The 25,460-nt window shown below is 38.9% G+C and overlaps 1 protein-coding gene across 3 annotated transcripts in view; it reads left to right on the top strand.

Annotated features, from left to right (window-relative positions):
* Positions 1–25,460, top strand: part of cdkal1 (CDK5 regulatory subunit associated protein 1-like 1) — a 357,840-nt gene that overhangs the window by 37,257 nt on the left and 295,123 nt on the right. For all 3 annotated transcript variants that reach the window (XR_003294900.2, XR_003294899.2, XM_026294297.1), the window contains exons 5-6: positions 17,993–18,089; positions 21,747–21,795. Coding sequence is in view for 1 of the 3 variants with exons in the window: in XM_026294297.1 (XP_026150082.1) it covers positions 17,993–18,089; positions 21,747–21,795 (146 nt within the window). In the remaining 2 variants the exon portion in view is untranslated. The remainder of the gene's footprint in view (positions 1–17,992; positions 18,090–21,746; positions 21,796–25,460) is intronic.

The following is a 25,460-nucleotide window of genomic DNA, read 5'->3' on the forward strand; positions in this document are numbered from 1 at the left end:
ATTTGGGTACTTCTGTCTCAGCTTAAGCCCTAAGACAGTCAACTCTAACAACAGTCAGACCTAATTTTGTGTGAGGAATGCTGATAGTGAGGTAACAGTATTACCTTTTTTAAGCTTGTTTATCAGAGAAGGTGATTGGCAAAGCAGATATCAGAAGGGATGAATGTAATGTGATGAAAGGCTAATGTCTAAATCCTTGTTCTTAACAGACTTGACTTTTATCAGTTTCTGTTGGCTTTAAAACAAACGGGTATTATGTCCTCTCATCTACACAGTCAGTAAAATACATGGTTTGGTCAGCACTGAGGCAGAAGTTGCAGAACATAAATATAGACGGTGTTATTGGGTAACATTTCTGTCCGGACATGCCATTGAAACTTTGGCAATAATTTGAAAATGATAGAAATGCAAGGCAAGTTTATTTGTATAACACTATTCATACACAGTGTAATTCAAAGTGCTTTACAGAAATAAAAGACAAGTTAAAAGTACCTAGGCAAAAATTTAAATAAAAAAACAGTTACAGATTTTATATAGAAAAAAAAAAATCACCTAAAATTTAAGGAGAATGAGTGCAGATAAAACACTTTCAGTTGTCATATGCAAAGTTGAAAAGAAACGTTTTTAGCTTGGACCTAAACATTGTCAGATCAGGAAGACTATTCTAGATTTTAGCTGCATAAAACTGAAACGATGCTTCTCCCTGTTTAGTCCTGATTCTGGGCACAAGCAGAAGGCCTGTCCCCTGATTGATCGAGATGGTTCGTATGGCACGAACATGCTGGATATGTACTGTGGTGCAGCAGTGTTCTGAATATACTGCGGATGCCTTACAGCTTGTTTTGAGAGACCTGTGAACAGCCTGTTACAGTAATCTAACCTGCTGGAGGTAAATGCATGGATGAGTCTCTGCAAGTCTGGTTTAGACATGATCCCTTTGACTCTGGTGATGTTTTTGAGGTGGTAAAATGCTGATGATGTAATTTATTTAATACGGCTGTTGAAATTCAGGTCTGAGTCCATGATTGCCCATAGATTTCTAACCTGATTTTTAGATTTTAGAGAAAGCAACTTGAGGTGACTGCTGACACTTTCTCTTTGTTTCTGTGGCCCAAAGATGATTACTTCAACTGTGTCTCTGTTTATTTGGACATAGTTGTTTTGCATCCACACAGTGATCTGTTCAGTTCAGTGACACAATGAATTGACTGGTCCATGTTCATCTGCTGTCAGTCAAATGTAAATCTGAGTGTCATCTGCGTAATTATGGTAGGACACATTATTGCTGCGTATTAATTGGCCCAAAGGAAACATGTAAAGATTGAACAGAAGGGGTCCCAAGATGGACCTCTGGGGTCCCCACGTGTCAAGGCTATTTGTTCTGAGACAGTTGTCAATTTCAACAAAGTGCTTCCTGTCTTCAAGGTAGGACTTAAACCATTTAAGGACAGTACCAGATATGCCTGTCCAGTCCTCTAACCTCTTTGCAACAGGATCACATGGACCCCACTGTCAAAAAGCAGCACTCAGATCCAACAGTACTAAGTTAGAGACTCTGTCAATGTTATTAGGTATGCTTGACCAACTCCACTGTTTTTAAATATGCCTTGAGGGATTGCATGAATTGCTTTTAGATGGACTCAGGGGAAACCACTGATGGAGATAATGAGAGGAGCAGCAGACCTTTGGACTGATACAAAATCTGAAGCTGTGATTGTTTCAGACAGGTTGTGGGTTTGAACCAATGGCTGAGCATCTTGAGGTTTCTTTGGTTTATAATATTTAGTGATGCATTCAATCCTATAATGCATTTGTATGTGCATTTTGATGTTTCCATACACAGTATTCTGCATGCTGCTAAATTTCATTCGCAAGCAACTTGTCACATCAGCTAAGCAAATAGGGTGTGTGGATTTGTGTGTGCCCAATTGTATGTAGCTAAAGTCATTAGCTACATACAATTAACTGATTAAGCATACCTTTACTCTTCTGCCTTGTTATTTCTGTTTTCTGTACATCTGTATCACTACTACTGTCTTTTCCTCACAAATAAGACTAACCACCTATAAATCTAGTTGAAAAATAAACAAAAAATGTTTCCCCCAAGATTTGTTTTAACATAACTCTAGATAATTCATAACTGAGGTTAGCATAATCCTGCATAATATATTTTTATGTGCAACAAAGGTTTAGTTGAATGAATGTAGTCTATTTAACATTTAAAGCTGGTAAATGCACGCCAAAGCAGCTAAAGCTTTCTTACCAAACTGAGAAAGCTTAAGCCTACAGGAAGACAAATTGATGTTTTTCCACTGTCCTTATTTTCCTGTGTTACTCTAGGGATGTATGTGCATGAATGATCCCTTAAATAAATGGCAGCATAATCACAGGCTGTCACATTGTTGCTGTCTTTATAAGGTCTCTCTTAACAGCAATCACAAACAATTCCTGTCTTTCATCCGTTCAGGCGGCTGAGTTCTTAAGGCACCCTACTGGGCTCCAGCCTTTTCGCTGATCCCTGATTGTGGATTTAAGCCGTAAGAGGCCAAGTTAATATTGGACTGCAGATAAAGGGGGAACCTTTCACCCTGCTGTGTTGCATGTAACTGGGTTTCTGTAGTCGAATCTCAAGTTATATTCTGCATTTTGTAATGGGATTGCGTTTGAATTGGTTGAGGGGCTAAATAATCTCATCCATGTTGAAGGACTTGGTGATCATGTTGGCCATTTCAACTTTTACAGAAATGTGACTAAGATAAGAGTAAAAAGCAGGAAGTAATGTATGTGTAGGAAAAGTAGGAATGTCAGGTTGTAGTCATTTTAAGTGTGAAAAGATGTCCTAAATCTCATGCCACAATTCCGTCAATCAGATTAAAAAAGGAGCCAAATTGTCTGTCCATATGTTTTCTACCATCTTATCTCTTATTCTCATTCAGCAGATTTAAATAAGGGCTTGAAATGGAAAAAAATGAACCTGGAAAGGGGGCCAACTGTTTATAACTAGGGGGAGGAACAATGAAAGTAAAAAAGGTTAAAGCAGTGCACATCAGAAACATATATTTCTGTGTGTTTGGCTTTTTTTTTTTTTTTTAATGATTGGAGTTTGAGTTTTTCTGCCTAATGAGCAATCATTAATGGTGTCTATTTCCATATATTTGTAAAAATCCAAAACATAGGAAACTTCTCTCTTCTCTGTGAAATTGATGCATGGCTTATTTGTTTGCTATTGATTTCCTTAAAAACACTTCGCTAAACAGTAATGCAATGCTCCATGAAATAAATACCATGATTTATGTAATGTTAATAAGCAGCATCGCTGTTAAAATGCCACCTTTTAAGGATAGAGTGAAGCAGTTGTGGAAGACTGCAAGACACTGACATAGGAATATGGTGTAATGTCTATGGCAGCTCTGCAAAGGAAGCTCTGACAATCTGCTGTCTTTTTTTTTTTTTTTTTTTTTTTTTTGCCATTAGATTGTTTTTCCTCAAAAAAACACTGAACATAGGTGAAATGCTCATTACGTTGTTTGATAAATCTGTGCTGACCCTTTGGAAAGGTCATGTTGAAGAGGTCAGAGATTTGGAGGTCATGCTCCTCCTCGGCTAGTGATGAATCCCTTGGCTCCGTTCATGACTTTGGACGTGTGTATGTGTAGACCAGTGATTCATTGATCATTGACTTGGTGTATAGTACATTTGTCATCATTTGTGTTAATAGTCATACAGAATGTGTTTAGGTTGGGTTTTGTCTTTGCTGGGTTCAACTGTGTATACAGAGATGATATGTTGTGTGTACTATAGCTGCTGGTAGTGGTATAGAGGTGCTTTGTTTTTTTGTTTTTTTTTATCATGTTATATGTTTTGCCGACCATATGCCAACTAGCATTTCCTGTATGTAGTATTTCAGGTATGTTTGTACCTTGTGTGTTTTGGAGGTGTTTGGATGCTTCTAAGCCATATTTTAAAGATCAGTGGGTTTTAGGTTCGTAGTGGTTTTAGGTGCTCCTGGTTAAATATATGAAAAGCTTCATTTAATATGAAGAATTCCCACGATAAGCCACTGCAGGTCTGTCGGTGAGGGTCATCAGTCTTGCTGCCCAGAACTCATCTCTTACCCTTATTGTAACAGGCAGTAAATGATGGATACACACACATACATACACACACACACACACAAGCAAATGTTTAATTAAATTAAAAATAAACCCCACCTTATTGCTATCACCATGTCACAGAGCAGTTATGTAAAGCAGCAGCTGGATCCTGAAGGGAGGCTTCAGTCTCTGCTTTCACTCACTGTTAGATCAGTTTTGTACCATTTACATTTTTTCTTTCAGTACCTCACTTTGTGTACCTTCAACATGCCTGCATGTGTGGGTGTTGGACCCAGGGTGACAGGTTAAACCAGTTGCTGACCCAAATAGTGGTAGTTCTTTTTTTTTTTTTTTTTCTGCGTACTAACATTTTTTGGGTAACCCTAAAATTATCACCTAATGTAACTGTAAGATACAGTATGTGGATCAGAACTGCAATGATTACGAGGTTAAGGTTATTAATAGTATAGAAAGGTCGAAGGGAAGTTAAAATGCACGAGTTGTTAAAAATGTCTAAGAGCAAATGTACTGCTTTAATACTTTTTATCATACTCTAAACAGATGGTACATTTATAATTTAAAATAACTCCACTGTGGAAGTGTTAAACAGTAGAATAAAATGCCTAGGAACTTAAAAAACTTTTTTAAAGTTCCAAAAGCAGAACCATCACTTGACATCACACCTCCTTGATTACTAAAGGCTACTGAAACAGAAATAAGTATGCTTCATACTCTTGCCCATTTACAATTACACAGACACACATAACTTGCTCTTGAGATGATCTTGTTAAATTTGACACCCTGTGTTTCATTCACCCTTAAAGTGATATAAATTTAATGCAAAACCAATAACCTTGATGTCTTGGCAACACTCTTCGGAAATTTTGCGATAATGAAGCACATTAAATTGAATTTACAGTTAAGGGGATAATGTGAGACAAATGAAGATAAATTACAATGGACAACTGAAAGGAAGAAGTGAGAAAGCAGAGATAAAAAGATGGATAAATTGTGGGGGAACACGAGTAAGGTTGTTTTGCTCACAATTAATGAGAGACGAAGACCCACCAGAGTCATTTCTATTCGATTTTAATTGAGTTTAGTTATTTTGAGCAAGTAACACATTCCTCATTTGGGAGTAGTTAAGGAGGTAGGGAAGGAGCTTGAGGGGAGAGGGGAGGTGAATGTTGATGTGTTTTCAGGTGCTCTGGCTATCTCCTGCTGTTAATTCTTCTCCCGGCAGGTGATGGCAGGTTTTCACAAGGTCACACCATTACCTCTCTCTGTCTATCATCCTCTCCTTCACTCATCTTCTCTCCACTTTTGCAGTCACATACTCAGTTGCCTCTAGTTTTGTCTCGTCTTTCACCTTAATTTTCCACCTTAGGCCATGTCTTCTTGTTTGCTCTTCTGTGTTTGGTTTCACAGTTCAGGTCCCTGGGCCAACAATATATTGTTGTATGGATGCAGTGTCAGCCTGTCTCCTCTGGAATAACATGCTCTGAGTCTACGAGCTGCTGAAATTTGATGACTGATAAATCATTTGTTTAAGCTATGATGCAAAAGGGCCACATTTCCAGAGTTGAGTTATATAGAACTTGTTGCTTTGTGCTATTTTCAAGTTTCCAGTTCTTTAATTTCTTGAATAGGTAGATTAATTTATCTCTTATATTGTTTTAAAGACAGAAATAAAGAAAACTTGTGGAGTAAACACTATATTTTGGTGTATTAGACAATAATAGTTAACATATTTAGTTGTACTGGTGAATGCACTGGATTGAGTTTGACATTGTTACTGAGTACATGAAAATGTCAGCATGAGATGTATCTGATCTGACAGGTGGCATGTGGAGAGTAGCTCTCTTACCTCTCTGTTCACCTGTACTGACTAACACACATACACACCCAACACCTGCTGCTCCACCAGTCCCTCCACCTCCATTTCAATCAAACTGCCTCAGTGGCATGAAAGACAAAAACCATAATATTGTAGTGTCTCATTTTCTCTGACCGTAATAATGTTTTCAGAGATACTTTCCCTGCATCTTTGCATTAGTTTGACTTTTTCTTTGGATTAAGGGAGGACATAATGCAAGTTGATTCTGTGTGTGTTTGCCTCAGAGGTGAATGACTCAGGTGCCAGGTGTGTGCGTGTGTGTGTGTGTGTGTGTGTGTGTGTGACGGCTAGCGTACCAGCTGCCATGTTCCATGTGTTCATAAAGTATCTTTAGCTGAACACACAGGTTTTGACACTGAACCAAACTCTGTGGCACTGAAACATGATCGTCATGGATCTCTTCACCAACAGGCAAATTCACTATGGACACAACTAACTTGGACAAACTCACAAATTACATTTATGCATATTGACCAGGTGCTCAGACACATGCGGTGTGACCTGTACAGAGTGAGAGAGACTTTAGTGTCTGCTCAGCAAGCTGTTTTTGCATGCTTAATCATTTATTGATAATACTGGAACTGTAAGAGAGGAGAGAGCAAGAGGTGTGTGTGTTTTCCAAAACAGCACCTGTAAGCTTTTAGCATTTTCCCTATTGAGCTGTCTTGTTTTTTGAGACAACAATCCCAGAGGCTTTTTCAGCTGGTGTCAACTAAACAAGCAGTGACCTGGAAATTACTGAGCTACTGAGATACTTTATGCTGGTTCAGTGTTATAAAAGATGACATTCTCTCCCTCTGAATGAGTGCTCATCCTCCATGCTCCTTCAGGGTGACAAGTCTCTTTTAATGGATGTCACATTCAGATTGTGTTACAAGACAGGCTTGCTATATTGAGCCTCCACCAAGTATTAAGACGTTTCATTTTTTGCAGACTTTGCTGTGGGCATTTAATTTTAAACTGTAACATAGTTCAGAAAGGCACACAGCTGCACATATAAGGTCGCATAGTTCACACAGCACATTAGGACAAAAACCAAGCCACAAAGCAATGAATTTATGGTGTGTCATAGTCAAAGGTATGAAACAATTTCTGAAGCAAGGAAATGGTGAAAGTCTGGAACCACCTCTTCCTAAAGTTATCTATCTAGGAGGACCTTGATTAGGGAGGTGACCAAGAATCCAGCAGCTTCCTTTAACCGAGTTTAAGATAGCCCTGGCAAAAATGTGAGTACCTGCTAGAAGGACAGGTGGAAATACATATGACAGTGCACAGATGCCATTTACAGGACTCAGAGCTTGAGGAAAAAGATTTGCTTGTCTGATGAAAGTGAATGTTTTTGGGCAGAACGGTTAGCACCGTGTCTGGTGAACACTGGACACTGCTCTTCACCTGGCTGGTACCGTCCCTACAGTGAAGCATGGTTGTGGCTTCTCTCTCTCTGACAGAGAGACTGGTCAGAATTGAATGCAGTCAAATACAGAGGTCATTAAAGAAAACTGGCTTGAGAGTGTGATCTGAGACTGAGGCAGACGGTTCACCTTACATCCAAACAAGGACCTATATGAATATGAAAATAATATGTTGCCTGGTAGATTAGGTCATTAAAACATCTTGAACCTCATTTACCAGGGCCTATTAATAATTTGTCTTAACCAGCAGATGGACAGGGTTCTGCATATTAGCCAAGAAGCAATTTCACTGAAAAGTATTGTTAGTGACATGAGCTCAGGGCTTATAACATGGCCATACAGAAGGTTTATATGTACAAATGGTGGATGCACAGCAACATACACAACAAGATACCAAGCTCTTCAAGGCATGGGGCGGGCAAGGGTTACTTTAGTATACCTGGGGCAGTTCTTAACCTCTGAGGTGCTGTAAACAGACAGACAGCCAGATATGGAAGGAGGGAACATTGCTGTAGGGGATCATATGTGCTACTGGCTGCCTGAATAATGTGGTTTAGCAGTGACTTGTGGTTATATTGTTGTATATATCCCAGGCTTTGTGCTCACATCAGATAAGGTACCGCACTAGAGCCTCTCTGTGCTATGTAGGCATGAGTTACAAGCGTTAGTTTAGATTTTCTTTAATATTTAAAGTCACTATGAAGCTTCAGAGCTTCCTGATGGCAACTTCCCTGACTCCCATGTTTATAAAACCCATTGTGCTTATAGCTCTAAAACATGTAATTAACAGATACAATAATGTGCTAATGTTTTTTAAATTGCTTTTCAACAGTTCAGAAGCTGAGAAGTTGATTTTTAGTGCTATACACTGTTGAATTGGTTTTGACATTTAGAATGATTTTTAGTTTAAATATAAACCTTCAGTTGCCTTGTATGAAGTATTTTTCTGAGATGAGATAGCCTATTTAAAATCTTTTAAAATGGTCTTGGCTCTTCACTTTTGTATTGAAAAAAATGTAAGTAGTCAATTTAGATACACATTTAAATGCACTATTAATCTGACTTTAGTACGCCGATGCAATAAAACATTTTGTGTGTGTTGTAGGACACAGAACCTGGATCTTTATTGAACACAATCTTTAGAAATTCAAAGTGTAAAAAGCAAAGACGGAGAGAGATGCAACAAATGTGGTTCAACAAAAGAGACTGAGGCAGCTTTATTCAACCGCAACTAGAAAAAATATTCACCATTCTGCTATCAAGCCAAATGTATTTTAAAAATCACCTACTCATTCTGTAAAGCCTTTTTTTCTTCCAACAATTCCCCCCACACACTTCTCCTCTCTTTCCTAATGTAATGAACCTGCCTTGAACCTTCCTTTTAATTGGTGTCGACTCAGACGGGAAGAGTGCATGTGGTGGAAAAAAATCCTTTTTTAAACATTCCATAAATTAATTTTTACAGAGAAAGAGGGTCCTGGATAGCAATTTAATCAGACAGTTTGTGCATGCGGCATCCTGGGCTTTTAAATGAATGTTATTTAGAATAAATAAGGCACTGTGGTTAAATGAGGAGGCCTTTTAGAGGGACTGATGAGGCACCGTGGAACCACTTCAGGCTGCCCAGGGGAGAAGACATCAGCCAGTGAAATTAACAGACTGAATAGATGCTTACACTTTGTGGCTCTAAAATGAGTCTTCTATAATCTGACTAGTTCCCAAATACATGTATACTACATGTACTGACATATCTGCTTTCATATGCATGCCCACATATCATAAATAGCTCATAGTGGAGCAACTCTTTTATTTATATATATATATACAGTATATATATATATATATATATATGAGGCAAGTGAATTAACCGTACAAACAAAAAAAGCACAGCTCAGTTAAGAATGTGGTCTGCTGTCATTTGGTGCTGCTCTGGGCCTGAGCCATGATATCGCAGGTCAGTGCTGATGTTTCCTGCTGGGAGTGCACACCAGAACGAATGCTGCCATCCACACTACACCGCAGCTAAAGCATGGATCTGTGGGGGTTTATGTACAGTGCAGTTGTGAAATACATCCGGTCCAGACTCTATTCTTGTCCTCTCTTGTCCTGAGCTACAGTTCCTTTCTTTAGATTCAAGGATAAATAAACTGTACATATTCCTGCAAGGCTTAATTTACACAGCACTAAATATCTGTGTCTAATGTTCATGCCAATGAAATCTTACAATAAGAAAGGAAAACCTGATGTACTAGTAGTCTTAATCCTACCAATTGCTATTTTCATTTTATTTTCCTTCACAATGTGAGTGTGAACAATAATCAGAGGTTACTAAAACATGGTTAGTACCTACTTGTTAGAAGTCTAATTTGTTTTTCTCTTGGCTAAACATTAAACAAAAATATCTGGAAATAAAAAAGGGTGATTTGCAAAAAATGTTGATGCATTCCAGGTCACTGAGCATGTGCTGTTCCACTTTCCGAACCCCTTGGTTGTAATAATTTATGACCTTAAAACCAATCATGATTGTTTATGCTTGGACTAATGTTCTGTGGATTCATTCAACCACAAATGTCCTTTCACCCCCTGTCATCCCAGCCAGGATTGCTCTCCTGTTTCCACTTCTAGATTAAAATAATTACACAGGAACACACAAACATACACACATACACCTGTACAAATGCATGCATGTATACGCACAAGAAGAAAAATGTGTTTTCAGATTGATTTACACAGAGGTGAAAGGCCTCACTGGGAGTGACTGTGGCTCTGAATGATAAATGTTTGTGTGTGCCCTATGGCCTGACCTCTGAGACTAAAGCTGCCACACTAACCCAAAGCTACCACTGCTTCAGGTAGAGAACCTTTATGTTTTAAACATGTCTCCGTGTTTTACATTACATAAACGACAACACTCAAATGTCCACCTTTAGGTGGTTTGTTTGTTTGAGATGACTTATTGCTGGAATTTTTTTCTAATAAGCATGTTCTGATTATTTTGTTTAGGGAAATAATTGGTTCTTTAAAAACACTAACCCTCTTAAAGGAGCTAGTGAACATTTAGTGCCCTGTATGTGTGTATGTATATGTGTGTGTGTGTGTGTGTGTGTGTTTGTTTTCCCTTCCTAAAATTTTACCTCAGCAATTGACTCTGCAACACCCTCAAGCTTAGGACTTGCTTTCCATATCCTTGTCCCATAATGGCTGCCTCTTCTATAGGGAGACGGACTTTGCATTAGAAATGGGACTCATGGGACTCTTACCAGGATTCAGCTTCAAGGTTCCCCTCACTGTGGTTCAGTCAAGTGCTCATCCCTATTGCACTTCTGAATTCATGTGTACTTGAATGTTTGTGTGGGCCTCTGCCATTGCTTCTGCATTTTATTAGCATTTTCTCTATTATCAACCATTCAAGCAGTGAATATAGCTCATTTACCGTGATGCAATATTTATCTCACATTAAAGTCATTTTTACAAGAGAGATGTCGTCCATTTCGCAACACTAGGCAGGTGTGTGATGCAGTTTTTAGGGCTGTAATCAAAAAGCGGTGCATTTCCTGTCTATCCTTTACTAGGCTCCGGTCGACAGTTGTGCTGCATCTCTGATACAGTTGAAGGTCACGTGAGTTAGCCATAAACTAGCCATGTTATAGGTGTATTGATTGGTCAACAGATTGCCAGTATCCTGTAAAATGCAGCTACATGCATGCCTGAATTAACCACAATGGGTGATAAATGTGGAAAACTGCAAACAATTGAAATTATTTTGCTATTATGTGTTTTTGTGTAGGTTGGGGGCATGGATACAATTGTGGTGACCCAGATCATTCGTGATCTTTCTGCCGTTATCTTTTCTAAAATGTAGATTGAAAACAAGGTTTCAAGAAAGATAATCAAGCTTTTGTAACTTGCAGCCCAAATCTATATGGTCCTTAACGTCGCTCACCACAACTCACTTTTATGGACCTCTTTAATGTCGTTATCTTGTATTGATTGAATTAGACATCCCTTTGGCTTTCACTTGTTTTTGTTCTTCAGTTTCAGTTTTTCTCTCATTCACTCTGAAACACAACAGCACTTGATTGTGTGTTGAGTGTGTGTTGAGTGTGTGTGCCAGAGGATTCTGTAGCTTTACCTTTCAAATCTCAGTCTTATCCCTCAATCACAATCCTCCTTCAAAGCCTGCATGCTCTTGTCCTCCCCTTTAATTCTTTTTGAGTCATGTTGTCAACCTCTCTCTCCCTTTCCCCACTTGGTGAAGAAAACGTACTCTTGACAGTTTTGTTTTAATCTTTTAATTCATTGCTAGTTCTTGCTTCCTTGTTTCTCCCACCTCGTGACATCTTCCACTCCTCCTCCTGTTTAAATTTTGAATGACGCATGCTTTTTTTTCCTGCATGTTCTTATATATAGATCTTAGGTTGGGTTGTTCTTCATATGCAAATTAGCTTTTAAACCATCTGTGGTACATTAATACATATTAATGGGAAACAATTACATGAATGTATTCCAAACATCCATGTCGACTATTTAGTTCTGTCTCTTACACATGAACAACTTAAAGAACAATATAATCTGAGGACAGAATTTGTGAATTTGTTACTCTCTTCACAACAGTTTTCCAGCTAGATTTTTTTCTCATCAGTCAGATTGATCATCCACCTGGAAAACAAACAATTGTCGGTGTATGAAAATGACAGTTATTAGTAACATACATCACAGATGGGATGTTATAATGAGAACCAGTTAAATTAGAAAGGGCTTAAATTTGGTTAATGGTGGTTAATTTACAGTGGACTTACTGGGCATAGAGGCCTTTACCAACTCTCCCTTTACCTTTACTTCATCTGTCATGTTTTCTTCCTTATTTCCTCTAGCATCAGCTATTTTCTGTTTTAGACTCATGACTTACTTGCTCTTTTCCTTCTAATTTTACCCTGTTTGTAAAGATATTGTTTTGACAGTTCCTGTCAGTCACTTGTAGACATTTCTGCCTCCATGTCCTAGAGGCTACTGGTCTAGTACATGAACAACTTTCATTCAGCTTCGTCTGTTGGTAGCAAGATCCCATAGGCCCTGAGTTAGTTGCTGTTTTATTCATACTGTTTATTGACAGTTGTTTAAGTATACTTTGCCTGTACATTTATTCACAGAGGAGAGGCTGTATTCTCCATTGGAGTAACAATGTGTGTTTTCTCCACAGGCTGGGCTGTCAGTCAGAGATGCAGATGTATTTTCTGCTGCCACTGTTAGAAAGAGACACACGAGGAAATAAATACAGAAAATGAATAAAACATTAAATAAATAAACATGTATTATAGTCACCTCAGTAGATCAGAAGTGAGTAATGTAGTAGCCATTGCAGAATTGAAACTGGGACAGTGACCAAGCCCAGCACTGCAGAGTTTGTCAGTAGAAGTTTGTGGGAGAGGAAAATATGTGAAGTGGAAGATTAAATACATTTAGTCTATCTATCTCTCTCTCTCTCTCTCTCTCACTCACTCACACACAAACACACAAACACTTATGCACACACCAGCTCACATCTTAATTACAGACACGTGATGGGTACTTAACCTTGCTCCTTGCTGCTTATGCTAATACAGAGAGGTCAGGATGTGTTGATTGGCTGGCTCGCTGTCAACTCAGCCAGAAACAGCTGTCGGAGTGCAGACGAGAGGATGAGGGAGGAGAGGAGACTTAAGAGCAAGGACAGGGGAAATACGTAGAAAAGAAACAAGAGGGTAGGGAAGAGAAGAACAGAAAGTAAAAATCGATCGGTGGTTTACTCACTCTCAGAAAGTTCCATTGAATTGAACTGAGAAACATCTAGATGTCCATATTTACACGTTCTGTTTAGACGGGGGGTATTTTACCACGTTTTCCTAACAGAATGGGTCATGGGTCGTGTTAAACAGGACACAGATCATTGTACTGTACGTATGCATCTCAGTTACACAACCTTTTCGCACTACTCTTGCCATTATGATGTCATTCTTTAAGCAACTTGTTTGTAAGGAGCATATGGCTAGCTCTGTGTGTGTAATGAGCTCATCCTCTTCCCTCCCCTGTCGTAATCTGTATAGGGCTGAGGGCGTTTAGCAGCAGGAAGAGTCATTGAGAGGACACATATATACACAAACATGCAGTTCACAGCTCTTAGCCTGTTGGGCTGTTTCTCCATTAAAATGTGTTTCATTAGATTCCACATTAGGATCCAGGTCTTTGTGCTTCCACTGTTTGTCGGGTATCGACACTTTAAAAGGACAAATGAGGTGTTTTTACTGGAGCTGATGCTTAGTCTTTGTGATTGAAGTCCATTTCATCAATATGTGTTACATTTATATGACTAACTTGGCTCCATTAACATGGATAAAAAGAAATCAAATTATTTATATAAAACACCGCTCACTCTCTATAGTAAAACATTGAAAAGAGCAAATCACATACAATGGCTATATGATAAATGTTAGCATAGACATTTCTGACATCCGCAGCATTTTGGGCACATTCATATTATGATGTCACTGGCTTTTGGTTGCAGTCATGTAAAGGGAACAAGAGAGAACCTATTTCACTTCAGGTTTTTGTGAAAAAGCCCTTATATAGGTCATGCACTGTGGTCCACTTTAGTGCCTAGAGTTATTTTAATGTCATATTTACAGCAAGGGGCGACTGGAAATCAACCTGATCAATTCAGTTGGACGTTTAGTCTGGTCTAATTTGACTGATTCACTGTGTCCACTCAGCCGTTAACAACCTTTATGTACAGCACAGCCCTCCCTAGCATACATATATCCCGCAGAGGGCATACATTTATGCATAGACTTACTGGATGCTGTTACCATCACTGTGCGTGACCATTAGTATCAATGTTAAATTTGTTAACTGTGATGAAATTAACCTTTGAAAACAAGAGCTATGACGAAATGTATTACAATTTTTGTCAGCAAATAAAAACTTAATGATAATGAGAAAGATTGGAAAATGGACCTGAAGTAATTGCCACTCCAATACTACAGTACCATCATTTTTTTTAATTTTTTTTTTTTGTGTATCCCACTGTAGCTCCTGATCAGCATTTTTTTTTTTTTTTTTTAGCAACACTATGTAAAAATAAGGTTAGACCCACTTGAAAGCCTACCTACCTATTTAGTGCTTTTTCATTAGACCTATTGATTCACTCTGCCTGTTTACAGTCTATCTACTGCTTCAGCCACATGATGAAGTCCCACATAGTATACTTGGGTTGTGGATTGATGGTCATCTCATGTTAAAAGGATACTGTGATCCTGATGTAGGGATGCATTGTTCCAAAACAAGCAGTTCTAGACTTTATAGAAAAAGTGAGGAAGCCCAGTTTTAGTGCATTAACAGGCCTAATGTCTGCCTAAAGCCTTTCTCCAAAATAGGGAGGTTAGTTAATTTACAGCCCTGAATCTGGGCTCTGTGCATCGGGTCTGACAGCTAGTGATTGTGCACAGTGTAGGAAGCTCAGGTTGCGGTAGTTATTTCTCTGTGAATAGTAATGAACCATGTGACATTTCTTCAGCAGTGGTGCCAATAGGGGAAGCAATGCGGTATGTACAGGGCATGTGGGTGTTTTGGCTGTGTGTGTGGGTGCGTGTGTGTTGTCCTGAGGCGATAGAGAGCGCAAAGTTGACAAGGAGCTAGGCGAGGTGCCAAAGAAGCTAAGAAAATGTACATGCAACCATAGAGACGCTAGCACTCTTTTTTTTTTTTTATTTTTTTTTTTTAGGAAACCATTGATTTACATAAATATCCCCGAAATTCGCCCTAAGCACGACCTAAACCTAATCTCACTTTAACCGTAAAATAAGCCAACATTTTAAAATCTAATGATTTACATAGTGAGGACCAGCATCAGGTCCCCACAATAAAAGAGTGTAAACATGTTTTGGTCCTCACAATGTGAGTAATACCAGAGGACACACCTGCACACACACCTCTCATCTTCTGATCTCAGGGGACATCTGCTCTTGTCTGGGTCACTAGCAGCAAGCGCTCAGTCGCGCTCAAAAGTATCACCACGGCAACTGTATCGCATAATCCCATTCCATCTCATCCCATCCTGGAAGTGCGTGCGATGTGATTGGACTGTTCCCTCTGGGGCTCTGGGGCGACAGCTCAGGCAGTGTCTGCTTACTCGCTGTGTCAGCTATGGCTCGGAGTCTGTGGGCGGGGAGCAAGTAGTGCATTAAAGGAACGTTTGGTGCATCTTGGCAGGAGACGGTGTGAATAATGCAGACGCACCCCTTGTGTGTGTGTGTGTGTGTGTGTGTGTGTGTGTGTGTGTGTGTGTGTGTGTGTGTGTGTGTGTGTGTGTGAGAAGAACAAGCTACTCTAAGCAGCTAAATTTTCTGTTTTTTTTTTTTTTTTTTTTTTTTTTTGGCTTCAGCTGTGTCTGATCTTCCAAGTCTTCAAAGTTTGCTCCTATCTACCTTTTAAGTATTTACTGGCATCACAATATCTATATCATCATATCCAGCAGGCATTCTTCTTGCTTTGTATGTCATGGGGTCATGAGATATATATATATGTATATATAAGATAAAATAATGTAAGGGTTTAAATAATCTTGAATAATACAAATAAGTCAGAGTAATTAAAATAGTCATAAAAACATTTCAGTATCTGCTTTCATCTGTGTTGCCTTCATCCCTCCACTCAGCTGTCAGTAACTTTCATCTTTCCCTCCGTTCCTCATTCCTGTGACAGTGTAAGCTGGCTTTGAATTGAATTGTTTTTCTACCTTCACCTTTCTCTCTCCCTGCTCGCTCTGCTGTCTCACACACCCCCTCCACCTCCATCACATCTCTCTTTGTTTTGCTTAAGAATGCAAACAGTCTGAATTAAAACACAACTGACAGTTTGCATCCAGTTTCTTTGCTCCTCCTCTGTCCTCCTCCCACGATTCTTCCCTCACTTACATGCCTCCCACCCCCCTCCTCGCTCCAGCTGTCAGGAGGCTTCATCATTAAAGATTCATGGCCGAGTCTGGGCAGCTCTTCCAAAGCTTTTGTCAGACAGACCGAGTGTCTCAAATCTCACTGCCACTAACTGGAGGTGACATACACATTCACATAGTTTTACATACACACTAAGCCACACACATACACTTACTCCTTGTGATTTGTTATGCTTTTCTACCATCTGCACAGCCCTTTTTTAATTTAAATCTTTTAGAAAATGAAATTCTTAGTAAATCCTATAGTCACTGTAAAACACCTTACCACTGCTTACGCTCCTGCCAGTGAACTACTTCATGCTGTACTTGAGAGTTCATGAATAAATATTTGACCATTTGTCACCATAGTGTTAGACATTTTCAGTTTGGGCTTTGGTGTTTTTGGTCATTAGAGGTTGGGAAAACAGTTATGAATCTAATTTGATGTGTTCATCAATATGCTTTACTTCCAAATGCACATGCATGGGTTCATGTACAGTAATGTAGTATGCAGCAGGGAGTCACATAAGGTAATGCTTTGCTAACATGGGCATCTGGCCTGAGAAAAGAATCTGTCATACCTTTGTGTAAATAGGACATAACAAGCTTAACTTTTAACTTAGTCACACATACTGAGTTTTGTGTCGTGGGATTTACCTTGAATAAAAATTATTTTATTCTCTTCATGGACATTATGTGAGCATGTACTGGAGATAGCAACACCTTGTAGTAAGAAACTTTCACAAATAATTTTCCTTTGTCATGTGTCATACCATAACAGCGTATCTGCTGCGTCACTCAGAATGTTTCTGTCTCATTTTTTAAAAAATACTGATAGTAGCAAATTCTATCAGTGCTATCAGTGAACCTCTCCTTACTTTTTGTATGTATTTTTGTGGTTTCAGTTTTTAGAAAAAGGAATTTGCTAGCTAAACAATTGTACAGCTGTATAACTGAAGTCATGGCCTCCAAAAACTAGCAAGTTTGATTTTGAAGGCTTTTTTCTTTAGTGTTGCAGAACATAGTGTTTTGAATATGTCAGCGTTAGATAGGGGTTAAATGGCCCTCCACCTCCTGACATCCTAATGGGGCCCTGCTGGAACTCAGCTCAGTCTGCATCACTCTGACAGCTCTCACACTTTTGGTTGAAAGCCGCTTTTCGCTTTCAGATCTAGTTTGCAGTCAGCCTATACATTACTGTAGACAGTGTAGTTGCCTCAGTGCAAAGAAATGTCTGTTTGTATACTTTTAGATTTTGACATTTTAAAAATGTCTGAAGTAAATTTGGTCCTGTGTTGTATAATTTTTAACTTTAGCGTCTTTCACGAAGGTGAATTTTTCCCCTTAAAATCATTAATCAATATATAAATAAACTTTTTTTTTTTTTTTTTTTTGGTATAGGTACTGTAGCTTAATTGAATTGTCTCCTCAGACTCATTAGAATTTAAGGTTGACCTAAAGCTTTGAAACAGCCTTGTGCTGTGCAGCCTATAGTGTTTTGTATCATAATTTTAATCACTTGGGTAAATCAAACACTTTTGTCTAGGATTTTGTAACCAGTGGTGCAAGAAAAAGCATACAGTATCTATTTACCAATCTCAATCTCTTGTATTTGCCTGTACAGAAAAGCCCAGGAACAGCAAAAGAAGGTGGTAGTAGCAGGTTGTGTTCCCCAGGCCCAGCCACGGATGGACTACCTCAAAGGACTCAGCATCATTGGGGTATGAATACATATGCATGTGGTTACTGTGACTTGTAAGAGAGATAATCTGAGTTGTGTATGGATGTGCTCATACAGCAACAGAATATTCTGTATATCTGCATGTGTTCCTTTGCTTACCCTGCCACACATATATACAGTACACAGAAATACAGACAGTTTGACCTGTCATTCACCTGCCTGCAAGCCTGCTGTGTCTGTTTTATAATGGCCTCCCTGCTGCTTGATGGATCAATAGACCTCCCTGCGAGACAAACCCTAGACTACTAAGATGAACAGAGTGGGAAGTAGAAAAGAAACAAGAATATGTGATTGAAGTAGAAAGAAAAATATGAGACAGGGAGCTGACATTGTTGAAAAGGCAGAGCCTCAGGCCAAACAAAATAAGGTAAGAAAATTTGTGGAAAACAAATGACATCGACAGAAATTTCAGTCCCCTTGAATTCTGTTGCACTTGAATGTGACTTGTTGATCATCATTCTTGTTTACTGGCATCAAATTAGCTGTGTCGTCATGTTTTTTTATCATGTAATAGTTTTCCCAACAGCATAGAAAGATTGGACCTCAGTACTAACGGATCAGACCTCTGTGCTAGCTGACGTGTGGATGAAGTGAATGTGAAGACCTCATGCCTCTGTGGCCTGTGCACAAACTGGTCTTTCTGTTCCCCTTTCTCTAAAGATGACATGGGGGAGTTTTCATACAGTGAAAAAGAGAGGAGAGGGTTGGAGAAAACATAGAGAGCCAGCAGACAACACAAAAGATCTTGCAACAAAAATGAAAAGTCACCTAATCCCAAGGGAGTCACAGAAATGAACAGATATAACAAAAATCCCTTTTAAGTTCAGGTCTTTGGCCTGTTGTCTATTGTACCACAGAAAAGTGTTTTGGCTTTGGGTTATTTTGAATTGCGCACTCTACGCTAAAAACCTCATGTTGCAGATGTGGGTACAGTGAAGGACAAACTGTTTCAGCTCAGTTATCACAAAGAAGCTAATACCATTAGTCAAAATTAACATCTAAATGAGTGTTCTTTTATTAAATTTGTAAAAATGTTTCTCATTAGTGTGTTTTTCTATCTACTGTTCCCTCCTGGGCCTTGCAGCATCGTATTCAGTCTAATACTTTAGTTTAGAAAAATTCTTTTTCGTTTTTCATGGTTATCCACAAACATCATCTAAATAAAATATCGGGCTAAAATAAATTAAAAATTCCTTGAGTAGTGCAGAATGCAGGCATGTTTGTATGACTAACAAAAATTAAGAAACATTTTCGTTGTTTAGGAGAGAGAAATAATTCCTCAATTTCTAATAAAGTGGTGCAGTTTTATAAGTGTAATTTACAAAAAAAGATTTGTTATGGGTGCTGACTCAAATTTGTACATTAAATATCTTTTAACCGTTAATAATGTAATTGCCTTTGGGTGGGCATGTTACAGTGTAACATAATTACATTCAAATCAGGTGGCATGTATTTAAAATATAATTGGATTCAGACAAACAAGCCTTTTGTATGTAATAGCCTTCAAGGTGAGGCAGAAACAGCTGGGAAGTTTACCACTGCAGATCCTTTCATTGTCATGAGAAGAGTTGATTATGCATTTTCTCTCTCTCTCGCTCGCTCGCTCGCTCGCTCGCACTGTGTGTGCTTGTTCATGCATATGTGTGTGTTTTTGTTAGATGGCTATCTTTGTGAGGGTTTGAGTATTAGGCTTTAGGAGTGGGGACATTTTGGGAAAATGATTTTTTCTGGCTGGCACCATCCAACACACCTTTCAAGAGCTGTTTGAGGGTAAACCTGGTTGTTTTAGGAGATGAGGTTAGAGGTGGGTTTAGTTTAGTGTCAGGGTTGGCATTTAGCAGGGTTTGTTGAGCTAAGAGGCTAGTGAATGCATTATGTATGTCAGTAAGTGTCTGTCACAAACATGTACGTAAAAACACGCATGACTCTACACACTGCCATTGTGTGCTCATAGTTACAAACATGATGACAGTGACAGTTGGTGGGTTATGCAAATTAGATGCAAATAAGCAGTTGTGAATTTGTATATAGTAGTTGCACTAACGGCTGGATAAGGGGCAGAGTGCTTCCTGTTGAATTCATTCAGTTTAATCGACCTGTGTGTGTCAGCTTTTATGTGTATCTCTGTTGTCTTTGTCTGTCTGATGTTGCTGTGATACAAATAACAGTGTATTATATGTCAGGAACACACAGTCACGCAAGCTCACATTGTTTTGTGTGTCTGAACTAGACATGTCATATCCTGTATCTGAGACACATCACACGTCGGAGCATTGCTGGCTCGGTAATCAGAGGGTTACAGTGGGTAAGCAATGTGTTAAACAGGAGAAACACCCACATTCGTCTTCTCGGCACAGTGTGAGTGTATGTATGCCTCCGTTAATGTTATAGTCCAATTACTCTGCAATTATATACAGTTAACTCCACCTTACTGGGTGCTGCACTTCTTGACTTTTTGCTCTGACTTTTATAATAGCTTCTTTCCATGGGAGAGCAATTTCTCCCAGGTAGCTTATTCATGTACTGTACAGCACTTACATAATTGCACCTTTTGGCAACATTTCCCATGTGAATAGCAAAATTAGTTATTTGTTGTTGTTATAATATAATAAAACCAAAAGGAATTTTAAAAAAATAGTGTCATCATTTTTGAAAAATGCCTTTCTGTGGAAACCTAGGTCTGATGAAAGTGTGTGTGTGTGAATTTTGTAAGAACTGAAAAGTAAAGTTAAATCATATCTGACCCTTAATATGAATAAGGACACCTGCTACTGCTCTAAATCAGCCCAGAATGTCTGACCATTCAAAGAAAATGGTTTCATTTTCAGTTTGTAGCATGCATATAACTGTAAGCTGCATAGCACAGTGTGAAGTATGTTTGGAAGGAAACTTTCCTTAGCAAAGGTTACTCTGGGTAATGAGCCTTGACATATTAAAAGGATATACTTCTAAGCATCAAACAAGTGAGAGAACTACAGGTGAAAGGGACGCTGTCTCCATCCTTCTGTCTCCTCTCATTCTTTCCCTCCTTCTTTTTTCCAGATTTAGTACAGCATGGCAGATTAGTAAAACCATTGCTGTTCTCAGTAGAACATTCAGGCTCATTTATTATCTAGCCTATCTCCTAATAACTTGGCTCTTATTGAACTGTGGCCAGAGGTGTCTTGCATATTGTTTCTGTGTGAACTGGTGATGTTTTGATTTCCTTTTGGCAGAGCTGCAGGATGTTCTCTTTACCGGGCAATGAGAATAAGAGCTAATGCTTCATGATTTTTGAACATGATTTTATTTTCACATAGCGTAAGGTTCTGCCATTGTTGTTTTGTTGTATGTTTATCTGTCTGCACTCCCTCTACAACGCTATTTCTGCCACTCGGTTCTCATCTATATAATTCAGCCACTGCAATATATGTGGTACTGCAGTGAAATGTAGGAGATTTGTATCACCTAATCCTGGCTGGAGAAAACTTATATTTATTCTAGTCCATGTTCTTACACCTTATTATTTACATGCCCACCTTGTTGAAATTTGGATTGGTATTTGTATGTCTGTGAGCCGTCTATATCAGGCTGTTATTTCACTGTGGGGGCTTGGTTTGTCAGCATCAATAAACTTGTGTGTATGTTTGTATTTCAGGTCCAGCAGATTGATCGAGTGGTGGAGGTAGTGGATGAAGCTGTTAAAGGTATTTTAACAAACAGACATATGCACCCAAACACTGATTTTTGACCATCAGCTGCTTGTATGGATGATTTTCACTGAAATACTGTATTTGTGCACAATTTGACAAGAATACAAGGACAAGGATGGCTTGGCTATCAGAGTAGGAATCTTCAATTTACCTGTAGAAAAGTGCATGATGTACAACAGTATGTTCTTTGTGGTAAATGAGATATTTAATAGCAGAGCAACTTAATTTACTGCTTTTCATGGTTTAAAGGAAATGCACAAAAAACATGTTTTTGACCACATCGCTCACTAAGATTAATGGTGTAGATTGATGTTGCATCTTTAAACGGCAAGCCATCAGTGCTGCTTTCGGGTCTTATTTGTCTAGCTGTCTGAGTAGCTTGTTAAATCGTCTTCTCTGTCTGAGAGGCTTACTGACAGTGAGACGGACTCACATGGCAGTGGTTAGGTCATCCATTTAAACTGTTAGGGAACCACTGCACTTAACTGTTTAATGAAGGTCAGAGAGAGTTTAGTGTGAGAGTGTCCAGTCAAGCAGTCATACACCCCCAGCTGTTCTCTAATAAAAAACAGATTGAGTTTACACTGTGCGTGCGCATGTGTGTGTGAGTGGATGGTTTGTACTGCAGGCTTTACTCTAATGAAGGATAACTGAACTGAGGCTAAATCACCCTAAATCATCCGACTACAAACACACACACACACACACACTCACATGATATGATATGTCTAATTTCTTTATTTTTTTCTCGTTTTCTCCTTCTTTTCATTCCTCTGAATCTTTTGATCCTTTTTCCTTCTTTTTTCCTCCTTCCTCCTCTTCACTGCCCTGTTCCATCCCTTCTGCCCTCCTCCCCTCCCATTTTCCTCCCACCTCCTCCCTTCCATAGAAACTAATTTCCCCAGTATCATTACAGTTCTTTATGACCTCGTATAAACTGAGAGCTGTTATTTCAGCTTGGAGGCCTGGGCATAAACCTTAAAGCTGGGAGATTTGCCTTTTGTAATGGCTACTAAAATACTTACTTCAATGAACTGCTAATAGACGCAGTTCTTTGCTGCACCTAAATTACTTGCAGGTCTGTTTTCCACATGACAAGAGTACTGGTATGTTTTTATGAGCTCTGTTCTTGAGGTGTTAGACTGTATTCAGTTTGGATTTCGGCCCAAAAAGGACTTGACAGCTCTTCCTCCATTAAGGATATCTGGCTACTGTAAAACTGCTTTTAATCATAATGCACCTATCTAACATAAAACTCAAGTTACTACCTCTTGTAAATACCAGAGCATGGTTTTAGCACATAGTTATCTCAGATGGGGTTGCTGAGCATGCAGACAGTCTTTAACATTTATACAGCTATGCACAACACAGCTAATGCCCAGTCTTGTGTGGCTTGCCACTGTGCAGCATAACTGATACTGTGGCTAGTGCTGTTGCTGCGGTCAAGTAACAACACAGCTCTACTTTTGCAAGCCAACTGACAGATCCATAAAAATTCCTTAATGATATACACATATTTTCAAGGGTGTGTTTAATTTAGTGATGCAACAATTAACAAATGGGTTTTTGAAATACAGAAACAATGGAGTTCACAATTTGGAATTAAAAGTGTGTGCAGAAGCACACACACAGGCTAGTATACATATATATATATATATATATATATATATATATATATATATATATATCTATCTATCATTCATGTTTTTTAGTCTTTTGGAATACAGACGTCCACTGAAGTCTGATCTATGCACCATTAATAAATACCCGATTAATGTTTTTCATAGGACTGTTCAGATGTCTTTGTCTCTTTATTGGCCTTCCAGTATTGATCTTTTCTCACTGTGAGGATAGCCATGGATGGGACCATTTCAGCTTTTAGATACAGTTTAGATTTAGTGTATGTGAGGGAGGGGGCGGGGCATAGAAATGAGGGGCAGACAAGGTTAGACAGGCTAATGTATCTGCTTAGCTACAGAAGAGAGGCTATAAGGCATTCTTATAACCTCATGATCCTTATTTCACCAGTTTAAACAAACTGTGTTAAAACGGTGTTTTAATGTGTGGCTCAATAGGAAGAGACAGAAAGAAGAGGAAAGGAAGAGAGTAACAACAGACAAGTGAATTACATATTTTAAGTCATCTGCAGGTTTTCTAAACATAGTCTTTTAATGTTCATTGACCTTCCATCTGGAAGTGAGGAAAGCTAATTCTGGAGGCGCTAGTGTTTGTGTAGCACAAAGGCTCCCTTTTAAAGGAAATACTTTTTGAAATGTTTACTTTAGGGCACAGTGTTGAATTGCCTTCAAAATTTATTCGACTAACATTTGGCAGAGAAGGAACTGATATTTTTTAGAGACAGTTGAACATCGCTAATTACCATGTTTTATCTTCAGGATACATAACATTACACTACTCCTGTCCTACCTATTGGGCTGCCATTCTTCCAATATACCGCAGTCCCCCTCGATCCTGCCCTGCTGCTTTACAATCAGAGCAGGGAGCACGACAACCCCGACCACTTATGAGACATCAGACACAGGTCAACAGGTCATCCTTTAGCTCCATACCTCTCTAAACCAACAATCTATCTCGCTGTCCTATACATCTTTCATCCGTGATGTATTTATTTTTATCGTTATCCAACCATCCATCCATCTATCCTTGCCTTCACTCTCTCCTTTTTCCCTTTTTCTACAGCATGTTTTAATAGGGTTGTTACGACTGGATGGAAGGATTTATACTAGTTTGTATTTATGGAGGAGAGGAAAGAACAAAGAGAAGAGAGATTGGGAAAAAAAAACACACAAGACGGAGAGAAGGAGGACAAGTCAGTAACAAGAAAGAAAATGTTGTATAGGGTTATTTGTGTTTCTGTGCCTGTTGGGTTGCCCATCACAGCAGTTGGCTTATCTAAACTCCAATTGAGATGACAAATAGGGCAGCAACATTTTCTTTTTTCAGCAACTCAAGGTAGCTATTTTATCTCTTGTTTTTCATTTATTGTCCCCAAGACCCTGAAATTGAATTTGACTTTGGGTACAGTCCTGGAGTGATTCCATGCTGGTAGTGAGATTATTTCTTGGTGCCATTCACATTTGACATAGGTCCTATGTAGGTTTAGAGGAAAAAAATAACATACATGAAATGGCACCTTTCAAGTTTTATGAGCATGGACAACCTCTGAATTTGGAAAACATCTGGAAGTCCAGTACCTTACTGGTAATTACTTTTCAAGTCTGTGTAATGCCATTAAGTATTGGTAGCTGTTTCCCACCAGCTGAACTCACCAGAAACAAATGAACAGTGTCAACAATATGAAATTTCCTAACAGGCGTCACTACGTTACTTCTTTCATGAGCGGTGGCTGACACATGGAAAGCTAGCTAGAAAAAAAGGATTGCCAAATGTGCTCCAAGTCTCAGCTGTTTTCCACGAGGGAAGTTTTCTCATTTCCTTGCATGTACTGGGATATTAAAACCAGTCACGCCTCACCGATTGGCTTTTTGTCCTCCTTTGGGGCAGATTGTCATTTTTATCTACCAATTGATAACCGTGCTTCCCGCCCTGAGCCCACCATCCCAAGAGGCCCATGTAAAGCGGATGAAAACAGGAAGACAATTCCATCCCTCAGCGCCTCCATCTCAACCACCTCTAGC

Source organism: Mastacembelus armatus, chromosome 16 (assembly GCF_900324485.2).
Source record: "Mastacembelus armatus chromosome 16, fMasArm1.2, whole genome shotgun sequence".
Taxonomy (NCBI): domain Eukaryota; kingdom Metazoa; phylum Chordata; class Actinopteri; order Synbranchiformes; family Mastacembelidae; genus Mastacembelus; species Mastacembelus armatus.